Here is a 13,840-nt window from a genome sequence, read left to right on the forward strand (position 1 = left end):
CTCCCCCCTGACACCACCATCTAAAACAGAAAATTCCCTCCTTCCTCCATCCCTCTCCAAACCTTTGCCCTGGTTTACTATCTTTAAAAACAAAGTCTTTTATACATTTACTAGAGGCCCGATGCACAAAATTAGTGCAAGAGTAAGCCTTCCTTCCCCTGGCTGCCAGCACCAGCTTCCCTCTGGCACCCGGGACCTGGGCTTCCCTCGCAGCCCCGGCTTCATCTGGAAGGTCGTCCAGAAGGACATCTGGTCTAATTAGAGTATTATGCTTTTATTATTATAGATTATTTAATTGTCTATTTTCTCTCTAAAGCTGCAGGCTCCCTCTCTGTCTTGGTCAACTCATTATTAGATGAATTGAATGAATGAAAGCTTTAATGAGAAGTATCTGGAATAGGGAACAGTTGTCTTTTATTCAATAGATTATTTTAGGATGAATAAATTTCATTTTAAAATTTAAAAATAAAAACACACACCCATACAGACAATGATATCCAAGTCACTATATACCATTGACATTATTTGATTAATGCAAAGAAAGTCCAAATCTTAGCTACATTATTTCTTTTCAGTAAGACATGACCACATCCTCATTGTCAGCTTTGCTCACCATGTCTGTCCACTTCCTATGGGCCGATGGCGTAGGCCACAAGCGCCAGGATCATCCTCGAAGACAAGAGGAAAGGCAGGGCCCACTGAGAATCACTGCTCCTCATGACCCCAGACCTCCCAAACTGTGGCTTGCTGGGCATGGTATAAAGCAGTGGGGAGATCAGCAAGTCGAAGGCTGGTCCCCAGCACTCACTAGCAGCTGCCCAACCTTGTTGAGTCACTTGGCCTCTCTAGGACTTGGTTTCTCCATCTCTAAAGCCAGTCAGCAGATGGTTACATAGGCTAGATGCTTCTGCATAGGTTTATTCAATCTTTAGTAACAGCCCTGTGAAGCTGATATGATTATTTCCATTTTACTGATGAGGAACTGAGGCTCAGAGAGGCACAGTAACTAGCCCAAGGCCACACAGCTAGTGTGTTGCAGACCTCCAGATCCTGGGATCATCACTGGCAGTACAATCCTGGCTCCTGCCACCCACATGAGAAGATTAAATGAGCAAATCTGCAGGGAGTGCTCAGCACCATGCCTGCAGCGTGGCAATGGCCACGTTTAGGAATTAGCACTTCTCATTTCCCTAATCCAGCCAAAGGCTGGTACGATCACTGAGTCTGGTCTCTTCTCCCAGTTGGCAGGCTGGTATTTTTTTTATGAAGCAGGAGAGACAGCCTGTCCCCTGCTAATTCTCTCAGCTCTGGGGCCAGCCCCCTCTTTCTTCCCCAGGAGACAGGGTCTCTCCTCAGGCAGGACATACCTGTTCTGGCTTGTTGCTCCGAGGTGGTGACAGTCCCTTTCCGTTTTGAGGGGCCCAGCAGGTCACTGTCTGGCACCCCACCAGGCTGCCACCGCCTGCCGGGCCGGACTTCACTGGCCACGGCCTGCTTCTGTCTGACCTGTCAACCGGCTCTTCGAGATGGAGGTTGATGGGGGGGAGCGGGGCGCGGGGGCGGGGGGGGGACCAGGGCTGAGAGAGGCCGGACACTGTGAGCGGAGGGCGAGTGTTTGGGGAAATCTGTGGCTGAGATCAGAGGCCCCTGCTCTCTGTTGTCACTGGGTTTTGTAACAGAAAAGGGGGAGACAGCAGCAGCCACAACAGAAATCCCCCAGGTACAAAGCTCATGGCCCTGGGCTAACGAGGGTGAGGCTGAGTCAGAGAGGCCTGTCAGGGAATGCCCACGGTGGCAACCAGATCAAGTGAGATCATTTATTCCTGGAGGCTCTCTCTGCGCTGAGGGAAGATGGGCGAGAGGGGCGGGGGGGAGGGGGGTGTAAGGGGGGTGAAGAAGATGAGAGACACAGAGAAAAAGAACAACAACCTGAAAACAAGGCTGTTTTCTGAGTCTCAGCGCTTCTCCCTCAGTGTCCTCCAACACTGACAGGGTACCTTTCTATGACTGTGATTGGAACCGAGGGTTCCGAGTATAGGCTTCAGAGGTAGACAGCCTAGGGAGGAACCGCTCCTCCGACATTTACTGGCTGTGTGATTGCAGGGAGGCCCTTAACCTCTCTGAGCCTCCATTTCTTCATCTGCAAAATGGAAACCACGGGACCCACCTCAAAGGGTTCTTGTGCGCACTGCTGGGTGATGGCTGGGTAAGGACACAGGCGCAGGCTGCTGGCGGGGGACGGGGGCAGCCCTGGAGGGACCCACCGGAGTCAGAAGTGTAAGCCGGGTGAAGTTAGGAGCTGGGGCAGAGGGCCGGCTAAAACATCCTGCATCCCAGTTTCCCAAAGAAGAAATCGCCCTTCGACATGTGTTTAAGTCGTTCCTCTCCTGGTTGGCATAGCCCTGCCTTAGATAGAAGAGCTTGGCTCAGGCACGCAGCATGTCGTGGTGTCGGGCCCGATGGCTGCTGTGTGTTGGCCATGCGGGTGTTTAACAGCCACAGACTTCCACGCAGCTTCATGTGGGGTTTGGCTTCAAGGAGCAAGACCCAGCCCACCGTGGAGAAGTCGTGTGGTCTTAGGCGAGTTGTTTCATCTCTCACTACACATCCTGTTTCTCATCTGTAACCGAAGGTGCTAATGATGCCAGGATTCTGCCGGGGATTTAATGAGGAGACGCATGTGAAGCGCTCAGCATGGGGCCTGGCACCTAGGAAGCTTTCACAAGTGCCAACCGTTGGCTCTCATTAGACGTGGCTGCCACTGATGCTTCATCGTCCCACTGCCCCCCAGGATGCTGTCCCCTCAAACAGGGTCCCTCTGCTGAAGGGCGCTGGCTTCGGGAGCACTGGGAGCCCACAGACAAGGTCTCAGAGCTGAGGTGCTGGTGGTGCGGCTTATGCTGGGCCCGGTCACCCACAAGCCAGCATTTTATGGAAAGGTCACTCAAGCCCGGGGCTGCTGCTTGTGATTATAGAGAAGATAAAGGTTTAGTTGGTCCTTTCAGAGATAGAGTCCCCAAATCTAGAGCCCTATGTTCTCATGAAGTACTTCCCAACCCGTATGGCACTGGACTATGGATGCTCTGAGCCAAAAGGGATCCGTGGTCAGGAAGTGCTGCATCCTGACATTAGATTCATAATGCATACGCACATATCAAGGCTCTGAGAAGGCCTGCTGTAAGGAAACCAGCTTAGCTTGGTCTCACCAACGTCTTACAAATTGTATTTGCCCACAGGTCCTCCTAGCTTTCAGGGAAACCCTGTTAGAGACATCGTTTGGGGAGCCGCTGTCGCCCTCAGGGCAGAGGTACCACTCTGGATATTTGAAGGGTGTTTTAAAGAATTCAGAGCAGAAGGTCTTGAGCTTTAGTGAGCAAAGGAATCATCATGGCATCTTCTTGAAAATGCAGATTCCCAGTTTCCACTCTGAGGAATTCAGTAGGCAGGGTGACAGCAGGAATCAGCATTTTAACACCCCTATGTCAGGAAGCACACCTTGACCAGCAGCAGGTTAATGCCTGGCTTCTAGAAATACGGTGCTCAGAACAGCAGTGTCGGCATCACCTGGGAGCTTGTGAGAAACACAGGCTCTGACCACAGAATTACAATCTATAAATTTTAATAAGTTCCCCAGTGTTCAGTTGCTGGTTAGAATTTGAAAAGCATTGGTTTAAAAGGTTTTTGTTGACGGTGTTTGTTTTTGTTTTGTTTTGTTGTTCACTTACTTGGCATTTTGGCGGGGGGAAAAAAACATTCAAAAACAAAACTGGAAACACTCTGTGAGCTCATTGTGACCAAATTTCTACCATTCCATCCCCCCAACCCCACGCATGCACGTGGGGTCGACCAGATGCCCCAGTAGCTTCATGATAAAGCCAGAGTCATATTGGAGGTCTCACCTGGATCATACCCCTGCCATGGGTGACAGTGCCTGGGTTTGCCTAAGCAGCCTTTCCTTTCTTTCCCACATCCATCCTGAAAAGTAGGAAGTCCAGCAAAGCATCTCTCAGCGGGGCCTCCACTTTGCCGGATCTCTGGGGGGACATGATTGATCTTCCACTCCTAAGTCATCAGAAAAGCCAGAAGATGCTTTGGGGCAAGGAACTCTGGCCTTGGATTCAGAGACTGACAAAAAGAGTTGGCAAAAAGCAAGAGGAACACTTCCAACAGGCCATCCAGAGGGAGCACAAATACAATTTTACTTCTTGCAATATTTAAGAATGGCAGTTGCTCCGTGGGCAGAGGAGGGGGACGCCTGCGGAACAACAGTCCATCAGGCAGCCTGAGTATTAATGGCAGGTGAAACCTTCCAAAGGAGCACCCTGTCAGCCAATCTATTGCTTTAAAAGGTTGGCAATGCGGGAGACCTAACAGAAGCAATGAAGAACTAATCTCATGTTGCCAAGTTCAATCAAGTCAGCCTTGCCCATTTCTTTCACTTCTTAGTTACATCAAGCCAGAATACTTTCAATTATCCCTCACTTCCAACTTGTCAGGAGGCATTGGGTAAAATGCAAATGGGACAGGGCCCTTCCCTGGTGGCGAGCAGGAAGTATCATTAAGAGTAGCCTCCATTTATTGTGCTTTTCCTCTGTATTAGTGTGGCACCTTCATCACCTCATGTCACATGCACCGTCTTTAGCATCCCTGTGATCTTTGATGAAGTAGGTGCAGTTAAGTCCATTCTGTAGCTGGGAAAACAACAGCCATCACAGAAAGTCACTTGCCATGGTTGCGTAGCTACCGTGATAGAATGATAGAACAGGTTCTAAAACCAGACCATTCTGACTCGTATTCTTTTTGCTATTTGTCTAACTGGGCAAGAGCCCAGCATTACCCTGGGCAAGTGTGCCTGAGGTTTGCAGTGTCCTCCTTGAAATTCTCTAAGTGTTTTTCCAATGCCAGGGACTGGCCAGGGTCAGCAGTGCTATCTGGGAGGAGCACCCCAACCCAGAGTAGGACCCCTGTTTGCCATAGTCCCCTTTCAGGGTATTCTCTGACCCTCTACCATCCCTCACTCCCAACCCCATATATGTAGAGTTGACCAGATGCCCAGGCCCAATGCCCAACCTCAATTTCAGAGGGCAGATTGACTAGTAGATTGCTCCTGCTGGCTGGAAGAGTATTTCTTTTGCAAGATCATGTGAGATCAGACTGTCAAAATGATACTGATATGCTGATTTGGGCAAATCAAATTGTTTATAAAGAGAAATGCCTGTCAAAAGACTATCTGTCATGGGCCACACACACATTAGGCATGGTCTCTCAAAAGCTCACCTTAACACAAAATAACTCCCAAGGCAGAACAAATCCCACAGTTGCCATATTTCTTTTCACCCAAAAGCCCCTTTATGTCTCTGGCTAAAATTCAGGAACCTTTGGCCTTTGCCAGGCCAGAGCAAAGAGGGCCCTCCAGCCACCAGCACTCCTCCTTCATTCCCATCACAAAGAGCAAACAGTATAGTTTTCTTCCTTCTTGCTTCAACTTGTTGCCTCCTTCCTTCTCTCCAATGCTTCATTGATTGTCCAACTCTCCTATCATTAACTGATCTCAAACACAGCCCTAGGATGTACTGGGTGCATCACCTGGACTCCTTGTATTTTTCTTGGGGACAAGAGAACTTGGCAAATACCTCACTCTGTGTGCTAAACAAACTGAAATGGTGCCCAAAAAAGACTCAAAAAGAAGGAAAGACATAGAAATGATTCAGAGGCACTTAGCAGGTTACTAGGTACTCACAACTGTTCTACGTGGATTATTTTAGTTAATCCTCCCAGGGCTCCTGTGAGGGATCACCATCATCGTCACCACCACCATCACCATCATCACTACCTCACCATCATCATCACCACCATCATCATCATTACCACCATCACCATCACCATCATCAACACCATCATCACCACCATCACCATCATCATCACCATCACCGTCATCACCGCCATCACCATCATCATGACCACTTTGAAAATGAAGAAAACAGAACACAGAGAATTTGATATCTTGCCTAAAGTCAGTCTATTGGCAAATACATAAAGTGCATAATCTTCAATACACACCTTGATGAATTTTTATATATACATTCACCTATGTAGTCAGGTGTATAAGATAAAGATCAAGAGTATTCCTACCACCCATAAAGTTCCCCAGTATTTTTTCCCATCCAATACCTCCCCATAAAGGTGCTATAATTGCTAACTTTCTACCACTATTGATTAATTTTGCCTAGCCTTGAATATGCTATAAATAAAGCAGAATGTACTCTTTAAAGCCCACACTTTAACCAATCCACTCTATGGTCTCCTGGTCCAATGAGTAGGGAAGGTGGATTTGATGGTTGGTGGTGCCTCTCATGAAACCGTGATCTGGAAATAGCAAGGCTCAATTTTTCAGTCTGAACTGCTGACCAGCCTGGGCTTGTGTTGCAGACCCTCGCAGAGCTACCTATGGCATCTGAAGCTAATTGTTGGCATCAATTGGTGCCACCCTGTAACAAAATGAAACTGAGAAAAGTAAATTTGGATGTTTCCCTGAAGCCTTTAATACCCAAGAAAGCCGGAGAGTTCACACAGGTTGAAGAGGGAGTCACTTGCATACCACACTAAAGGGAACAAAAGGCAGGGAAAAGTGAACAAAATCCAATGGTAAGCCACCGAAGCTTCCAGGTAGATAGTGTGGTCCCTGCAGCCCGCATTGCAGGAAGTGAATTCCCAGGCATCCTGTTTCTCATGTTGATTCCTTTTCAAATGCTCATTTCAACCAATCAAATTCTTCCCAGCTGTAGGAGTAGACAGGCCTTGAGAAGTGATCAAGTCTCATGGCCACCCACACAAACACTTGATGGGCATCCACTGTCCTGTCTTCTGACTCTTTTTTGGAAGGAAGCATCTCCTCCTCCTGATAAAAAAGACCAAACATGATGATCTCATTGGTTGCCTTTTCCGACTTCTTATCCAAAGTTCTTCTTAGCCACTTGGATAACTTACCCCGCTTCTTTGACACAGTTTTCAACTCTGTAGGTTGGGTGGTATTGTGATAATGGGGGTAATACACTTATTGAGTCCTCACAAAACACGCACTGTTCCATGTACTATGCACATAATAACTGCTTTAATCCTCCCAACAGCACTTGATCACATCCCTTCTTCTTCTTCATGTTGTACATGAGGAAACTGAGGCACGGTTTCCAAGGTCAGATCGGTAGTAGCTGATCTGAGATTCAAACCCAGATGCCCACAGTCTTCAGTCTATGGGTTACAGTATTCTGCTTTCTAAGGTTGCCAGGAGGATTTAAATCAAGGATATAAATCCAGTTCAAGCTATAGCACTGATTATTACCGTCAGTCATTATTAACTGATCACTACCTGGAAACAGCATTCTGGCCAAGATCCAACCTACCAAGCACATACCAGTAAATGACTCTAATAATGGGAAATTAATTTATTTTCATGTCCAGTTTTTATAAACTGGAAAGTTGAAAACTTCAGGAAGTTTCTGGTTATAGTATTACCTACTATGAACAGATACTATGTGCCAGACTGATATTATATATACATATAAATTCGTTCATTCCCCATCACATCACCCTATGATACATGCACTATTCTAACTCAGGTTGTTTGTTGTTGTTGTTCTTTGTTTTTTGGGTGTGTTTTTTACTTATTTGTTGTTGTTATCATTTTTGTTTGTTTTCTTTTGCTGTTGTCTTGTTTATAACTGTTTTAAAGGTAGAGAAGTCAAGGTTCAGCAAGTTGATCCTCCTTCTAAGCTCACACACCCAAGGGGACTAGAGACAAGCTTCAAACCCAAATCCCTCTGATGCTGTGCAGATTTCTTTTTTTTTTTCTTTCTTTTTTTCTTTTTTTTTTTTTTTTTGGCTTTTTACATTGGTAATTCTGAGAGGGTTCGATTTAGCACGAATCTAATTTCTGCTTCCTATGCCTAAACACTCATGGAGGAGTCTGGTTTTCTTTAGCAAAAGCAATAAAAAGAATGCCCTCTCTACTGTTCCCAGAAAGTGTCTCCATGGCCATATTTCTCTGAAACGGCCGTTACAATTAGTGTACACTGTCTGCGTGGGGCACGCAGCCAGAGCTGTGATTTCTGTGTGTTCTCACAGAAAGCATCTAGATAATTCTCCATGGCCGCATCGCACAGAGTGAAGTCAGTGAGTCACACAGACCCAGGACTCTTATGTGGGCTGGCCAGGAGAGCCTGGGTCCCTTTCCCGGGACTGCTGAGTCAGAACCAGGCCCTTTGGGGAAACTCCACAAGCCTCTGTCACCACCCTCACCATGGGGGAAGCCAACCAGACACGCACATGAGTCGGTAGAATAAAGAAAGAAAGAAATCATCCGATGTCATAGGAGGGCTGTGCCACTCTCGGGCCCCTGTTGAATGGAGACGTTGGCAGCTCTCGGGCCCTGAACTGGCAATTCAGAACACTCTGATTGCCCGCGTGATTGTTTGCAAGATAACTGCGCGATTGTCAGTGACAGGGTAATTTACTGAAGATTGCCGTGTCAGACGCCACGCGAGGGGCTTGCTGGCATAAAGACGCGATTCTCATGACTGACAGGCCACCGGGAGATTGGAGTGCCAATTTAAAGTTCACGGTGTCGTCTGAAAGTGTTTGGCGGCGGCAGCCCGTAATCACGCAACATGATGAGGTCATTTCGGGCGTCACGTGTGCTCACGCCTAATAACGGATAGAACCCCAAACTCACCACCTCTGAAACAGATGGATGTAAATACATAGGAGGAAATCATTTATATGGGGGGAGCGGTTCCTCTCTCTCCCCCCACCCCCCTTTAGCATTTGCCATTTGCTCTTGCTGATGTGTTTGTAGGACATCTCCTGACAGACAGGCCCTTGAATAAAAAGCCCAGAACACAAACCAACAAAATAGTGGGGAGACTTGGGGGCCACACTTCTGAAGTGCTCACAAATCCAGAGCCACTGGCAGACAAGAGGGGGCTCGGGGAGGAACACGTTCAGGGCTTAATAGGAAAACTGTCTAAAGCTATTAGCTGAGCTGCTGAGGGTCTCCAGCTGGTGGTACGGAGTTGGGGGCGGGAGGGGGCACGTTCCCTGCTTCCGGAGGAAAAGGCCACCAGAGATGGACGGAACTTCTAATGCGAAGCGGCCGGCGGCCTTAAAGACATCTGTAGCGCTAGGAACAGTGGGTTTCTCCTCACCTGAGATGTTTGTGCAGCTGCGGAACGAAGCGCTGCCAACATAGCTCAGCGGGACATTGTTTAATCCAAAGGAGGCATTGTGCGGTAGATTCCCTCTTTCTGGGGAAGGTGGTCCACGGAGGGTGATGTGAAAGGATGGTTTCTTTTCTTTCCCTCATTCTGCCAAGGGCCCTGGGATCCACTGGCCAGGAGGTCTGAAGCAGTGGCTCAGCTCCATCCCACGGCTGCTGGTAAAACCCTGCTGAACGTGGCCCGGGTGTGAGATTTTGGGTTCAGCCGGCACATCGGGCTCAGGTGTTCGGAGCGTCGACGTCGAGAGTCCCTGAATGTAAAGCTTTGTGTGCCTTCTCACCCTCCTGGGCCTGCATTTCTAGGAAATGGTGTAAATCTCACTTGTGTTCTGAGACGCACGAGCCACATTTGCCCGTGTGGAAAATGAGAGGCTGGCTTTAGTCATCGAAAGCGGAGTAAAGCATGCAACCTCCTGATTTGTTTGCTAAAAAGAAGGTAGTGCGTTAAAATAATTGTACATTAATTGCTCAATTACAGTGGAACTTTGGTGGAATTACATATTTCAATTCTGTTAGGGGGCCCAGACGCGAAGGGTAAAACCAAAGAAATTGCACGGTAGTGAGTGTAACGCACACAGCCAGGCCTCCGATTCAGCATCCCAGCACAAATGTTTGTCAGTCACAGCCCAGGCTTTGCGTGCGTGTTCCTATGATGCTAATTATGGCCTGAATATGCCTTGGTATCAAATCCAGGAGGGGCAAGCAAGATATTCTCCAAGGCCCTCCACTGTGTCCCATCAATCCCCAGAAAAGTGAGTAAGGGAAGGCCAGCTAATCCGCTCTAATAGGCAATTCCAAGGAGCACACAGTCCTAAACATCCCCACCCTCTGTGTTAATGAACAAGTGAGGAATGCGAAACAGTCATATAGTCATTCAACAAACGCTTGTTGAGCGCCCAATTCGGTGGCTAAATGAGGCATGAATATAGAAATGAGTAAGACACTGTTCTTGCCTTCAAAGAGCTCAGTTTTCAGGCAGGAAGACAAGCATACAGAGATCATTAAATCTTGTACAAGGAAGTTGGCATTACCAACTGTTTCTAAAATTGATTGTGCATTCGAATCCTGAGAGAATCGTGTTTAAAATGCAGCTTCCGGGACCTGTGCCTGGAGGCTGAGGCAGGCCCTCGATTCTCACAGGAGTGTGACGCAGAACCATTCTTGAGAACCTCTGATTCAAGGATACACAGAACAGGAACGCCTAACCTTGTGAGGGACACCATCAGGAAGGCTTCCTGGAGGTGGAGGCCACATCTCGCTGGGGTCTTAAAGGATGAGTCGTATCTGTTTCCCCCACTATACTGTCAGCTCCTTAAAGACAAACACCATCATTCTTGGTTCTTGGTTCCCTGTTTTGTTTCCAGAAGATGGGTGGCACTCAGACATGTGTTGAATGGTAGATGAGCAAATAGAAATCAGCCCAGGAAAGGGACGGAGGGGTGGAAATCTAAGCAAGATGATCAGGATATTCAAAGTCCTTCAGGCATGCGGTGAGGTAGCACCAGAAGCAATTGGGTGAACTCGTGGCTTAATTCCGGGGTGTCCAAGCCAAAGCTATTGGTTCAGCTTTCCTGGCAAATAAATGTAATAAATGTAAAGCTCCCTGCACCCGGAGCGCCACCTGGTCAGCAGAACGCTCCCTGGCCCAGCGGGATCAGGATGTACTGCTTTTCTCCCCTAACACAAGATGTAAGGAATCCCATGCATTTTGGTTACTTGTGCACCCTTTCGCGCAGGCCCCTGAGAACTGGCCTTGGGTCAGTTTTTGTGCTGTGCTGTTTTAAAGCAAAGTATATGTTTTTATTCCCAAGCACTCAACGCATACCTGCTTAGAATAGAAAAAGTAGAAACTCCAGGAAGTAAAAATAAAGGAAGAGAAGCACACTCATCTACAACCTGGGGATAGCCAGTTGTCAACATTTCAATTATTTCCATTCAGTCTTTAAGTTTTCTCTGCACATAAACTGGAATTACACTGGGATCATCATGTGAAAGCTGCCAGGTCAGGCCTTTGGGCAGGGTCCGTGGCCTCGGGACAAAGGCGTTAGCATCTCTGAGTGGCTTTGTGCCATGAAGTGCACTGACCCATCTCTGCCTCTGCCTTTCCAGATGGCCTGGTGGATTGTCTGGACCCGGACTGCTGCCTGCAGTCAGCCTGTCAAAACAGCCTGCTCTGCCGGGGATCCCGGGACCCGCTGGACATCATTCAGCAGGGCCAGACAGACTTACCCACAGTGAAGTCCTTCTACGACCGCATCAAGCTCTTAGCAGGCAAAGACAGCACCCACATCATCCCTGGAGACAACCCCTTCAACAGCAGGTAGGCACTCTGTCCTCGCAGGCTGCTGAGGTCTCTGCTTCCCTCCCTGTGAGAGCAGGACCAAGTGCTCCTGGTTTTACTATGGGCCCAGGGGGCCTGGGAACTACCCCAAGGTCCCGTTCACAGGAGGCCCTATCTGCTTTGGGAATCGATCTCTAGAGGATTTGGCCGTCAGAACCTGCTGGAGACACCTGTTGATGGCCTGCTTTTCAGATATTTATAGGCGCTATTATTTTATGATATTATTGGTATTATTGAAGTGTCCCTTTATAATACCTCTGATTGTGGCTTTTATTTGATCACTGCTGAAATATTTCATTCTGTGGAGTATTAACTTGATAGCATAACTTATTCTGGCACCTGAGAGTCCAGATGTTGCCAGTTGGTAGAATTTATTAAGAACCTGTGATGAGCCAGAGACTTTGTGTAGATTGTCTCTGATCCCCACGTCAACCCCATCAATTGCATCTGCTAATTGCCTGCTGTGTGCCAGGCATTGTGTTAGCCAGTGCATTGCAACTCTCCTTCCAAACTGGTGGTGTTTCTCTTGAGTTTATTTTTGCTCTCAGTTGCTCATTTGAGGCTTATGAATATTCTAGGAACAAATTCTGGATTTATTTTATAGTCAGCTTGGCCTCTTACACCACTCTCCCTAGGACATGTTAGAAGTGTACCCCTGTTCAAGAGAGCAAGGGGAAAGGTTGGCTTTGAGACACTGACCATCCCCTCCTCTCCTCTAGGCACTATTTTTGTTTTTTAATGTATTTTTATTGATTTCAGAGAGGAAGGAAGAGGGAGAGAGAGTTAGAAACATCAATGATGAGAGAGAATCATTGATCGGCTGCCTCCTACATACCCCACACTGGAGATCGAGCCCACAACCCAGACATGTGCCCCGACTGGGAATCGAACCATGACCTCCTGGTTCATAGGTCGACGCTCAACCACTGAGCCACACTGGCTGGGCCTAGGCACTGTTTCTGATTCTGAGGGTGAGAAGAGGACAGGTGACACAGGGATCTTCTTACGGCCTGCCTGCATATAGCTCAGCTCACTTTTGGTAGGTCTGGGTTCAGACGTCAGTTGTGTCTGCAGATGGGAGGATGGCCAGCAGGACCTTCTTGGGGGTGTCCCACCCTATCTCCAAGCTCCCTCCCACGGAGAAACAGCACCACTGGCTGGGTCCTCTTTCACAAAACCTCCAGGAACTAGGAACTTGAGCAGGGTGGTCCTGGCCTCCTGGTTGCCCGGGTCATGCCATCTTTCCCTTAGTTCTCTTTATCCTCGTTTAGTTCTTCATAGTGCCAGGAGCAACTCAGGAAGTATGCTGTTTAAGTGGCTCCCATCCAGAAAACACCAGACTTCACTTCCTACAAGAGCCCCTAACTTCATAAGGGGTTCTCTTGGAGCCGCCCACCCCACCCCATTAGACTTTGGGGAGAAGGTATCCTCAGGCCAGGACTCAGACCCCGCGCCTCCCTGGAGAGGCTGGGATGGGAGGTGAGAGTAATGGTGGAGCTAATTAATCCGACAGCCCCTGAGAACTCCCTGGGAAGTCATGCAGCCCCAGTTCCTGGCAGCTCTTTGAACATGAGGGTTCCAAGCAAGGTCACCTTGGGCCAGCCACTTGAGCCTCTCTCTTTTCTGGTTTTACTAACAATAAAACAGAAAAGGGAAAAAATAATCTCAGCCCTCTTCTATTTCAGCCCTGACCACTCCACCCGCCACCCCCAGCTATATGTGTAGAATATACCACACACAGTCATATTATTTTAGTACAAGAACCCCTCCCTAAGAAAAATAAAAGAAACCACAAATCTCTGACCAAAAATGTATTTTCTCTGCTTGTTAAACCCTGGTTCTGGGGCAGGGGATGTTTCCTTTTTAATTATGAACATAATTCCTACAGCCAGAGACCCATGACTGGTCCTTGCACTGGGCCATAAGCATTCCGGTGTGGTGTGCATATAGTTTGCTATCCTGCAAATGCCCCTTTCAAAGGCTCTGTTTCTATCAGCTTCTGGTTAACATTTCATGATTCCTACCCTCAACCTAGTCATTTCCTGATATTCTCCTTTTCATACTCTCTCGTCACCTGCTCCTTGCAATTTCATCTTACCTTCCTCACCAATAGTCAGTCGCCACTTGCAGAAGACTCCTGGAGCCAAGATGCAGGAGAGCAGGCAGGGACTCCAGAATCTTTGGTGGCCCAGCCCCAGAGATCTGGGCAAAAAAAACTTGCTTTAGAG

The 13,840-nt window shown here is 48.0% G+C and overlaps 1 protein-coding gene across 5 annotated transcripts in view; it reads left to right on the forward strand.

Moving 5' to 3' along the window:
• Positions 1 to 13,840, forward strand: part of TENM2 (teneurin transmembrane protein 2) — a 402,968-nt gene that overhangs the window by 318,188 nt on the left and 70,940 nt on the right. For all 5 annotated transcript variants that reach the window (XM_059699131.1, XM_059699132.1, XM_059699134.1 and 2 more), the window contains one exon: positions 11,381 to 11,591. In XM_059699131.1, the coding sequence (XP_059555114.1) occupies positions 11,381 to 11,591 (211 nt within the window). The remainder of the gene's footprint in view (positions 1 to 11,380; positions 11,592 to 13,840) is intronic.

This window comes from Myotis daubentonii, chromosome 5 (assembly GCF_963259705.1).
Source record: "Myotis daubentonii chromosome 5, mMyoDau2.1, whole genome shotgun sequence".
Lineage (NCBI taxonomy): Eukaryota > Metazoa > Chordata > Mammalia > Chiroptera > Vespertilionidae > Myotis > Myotis daubentonii.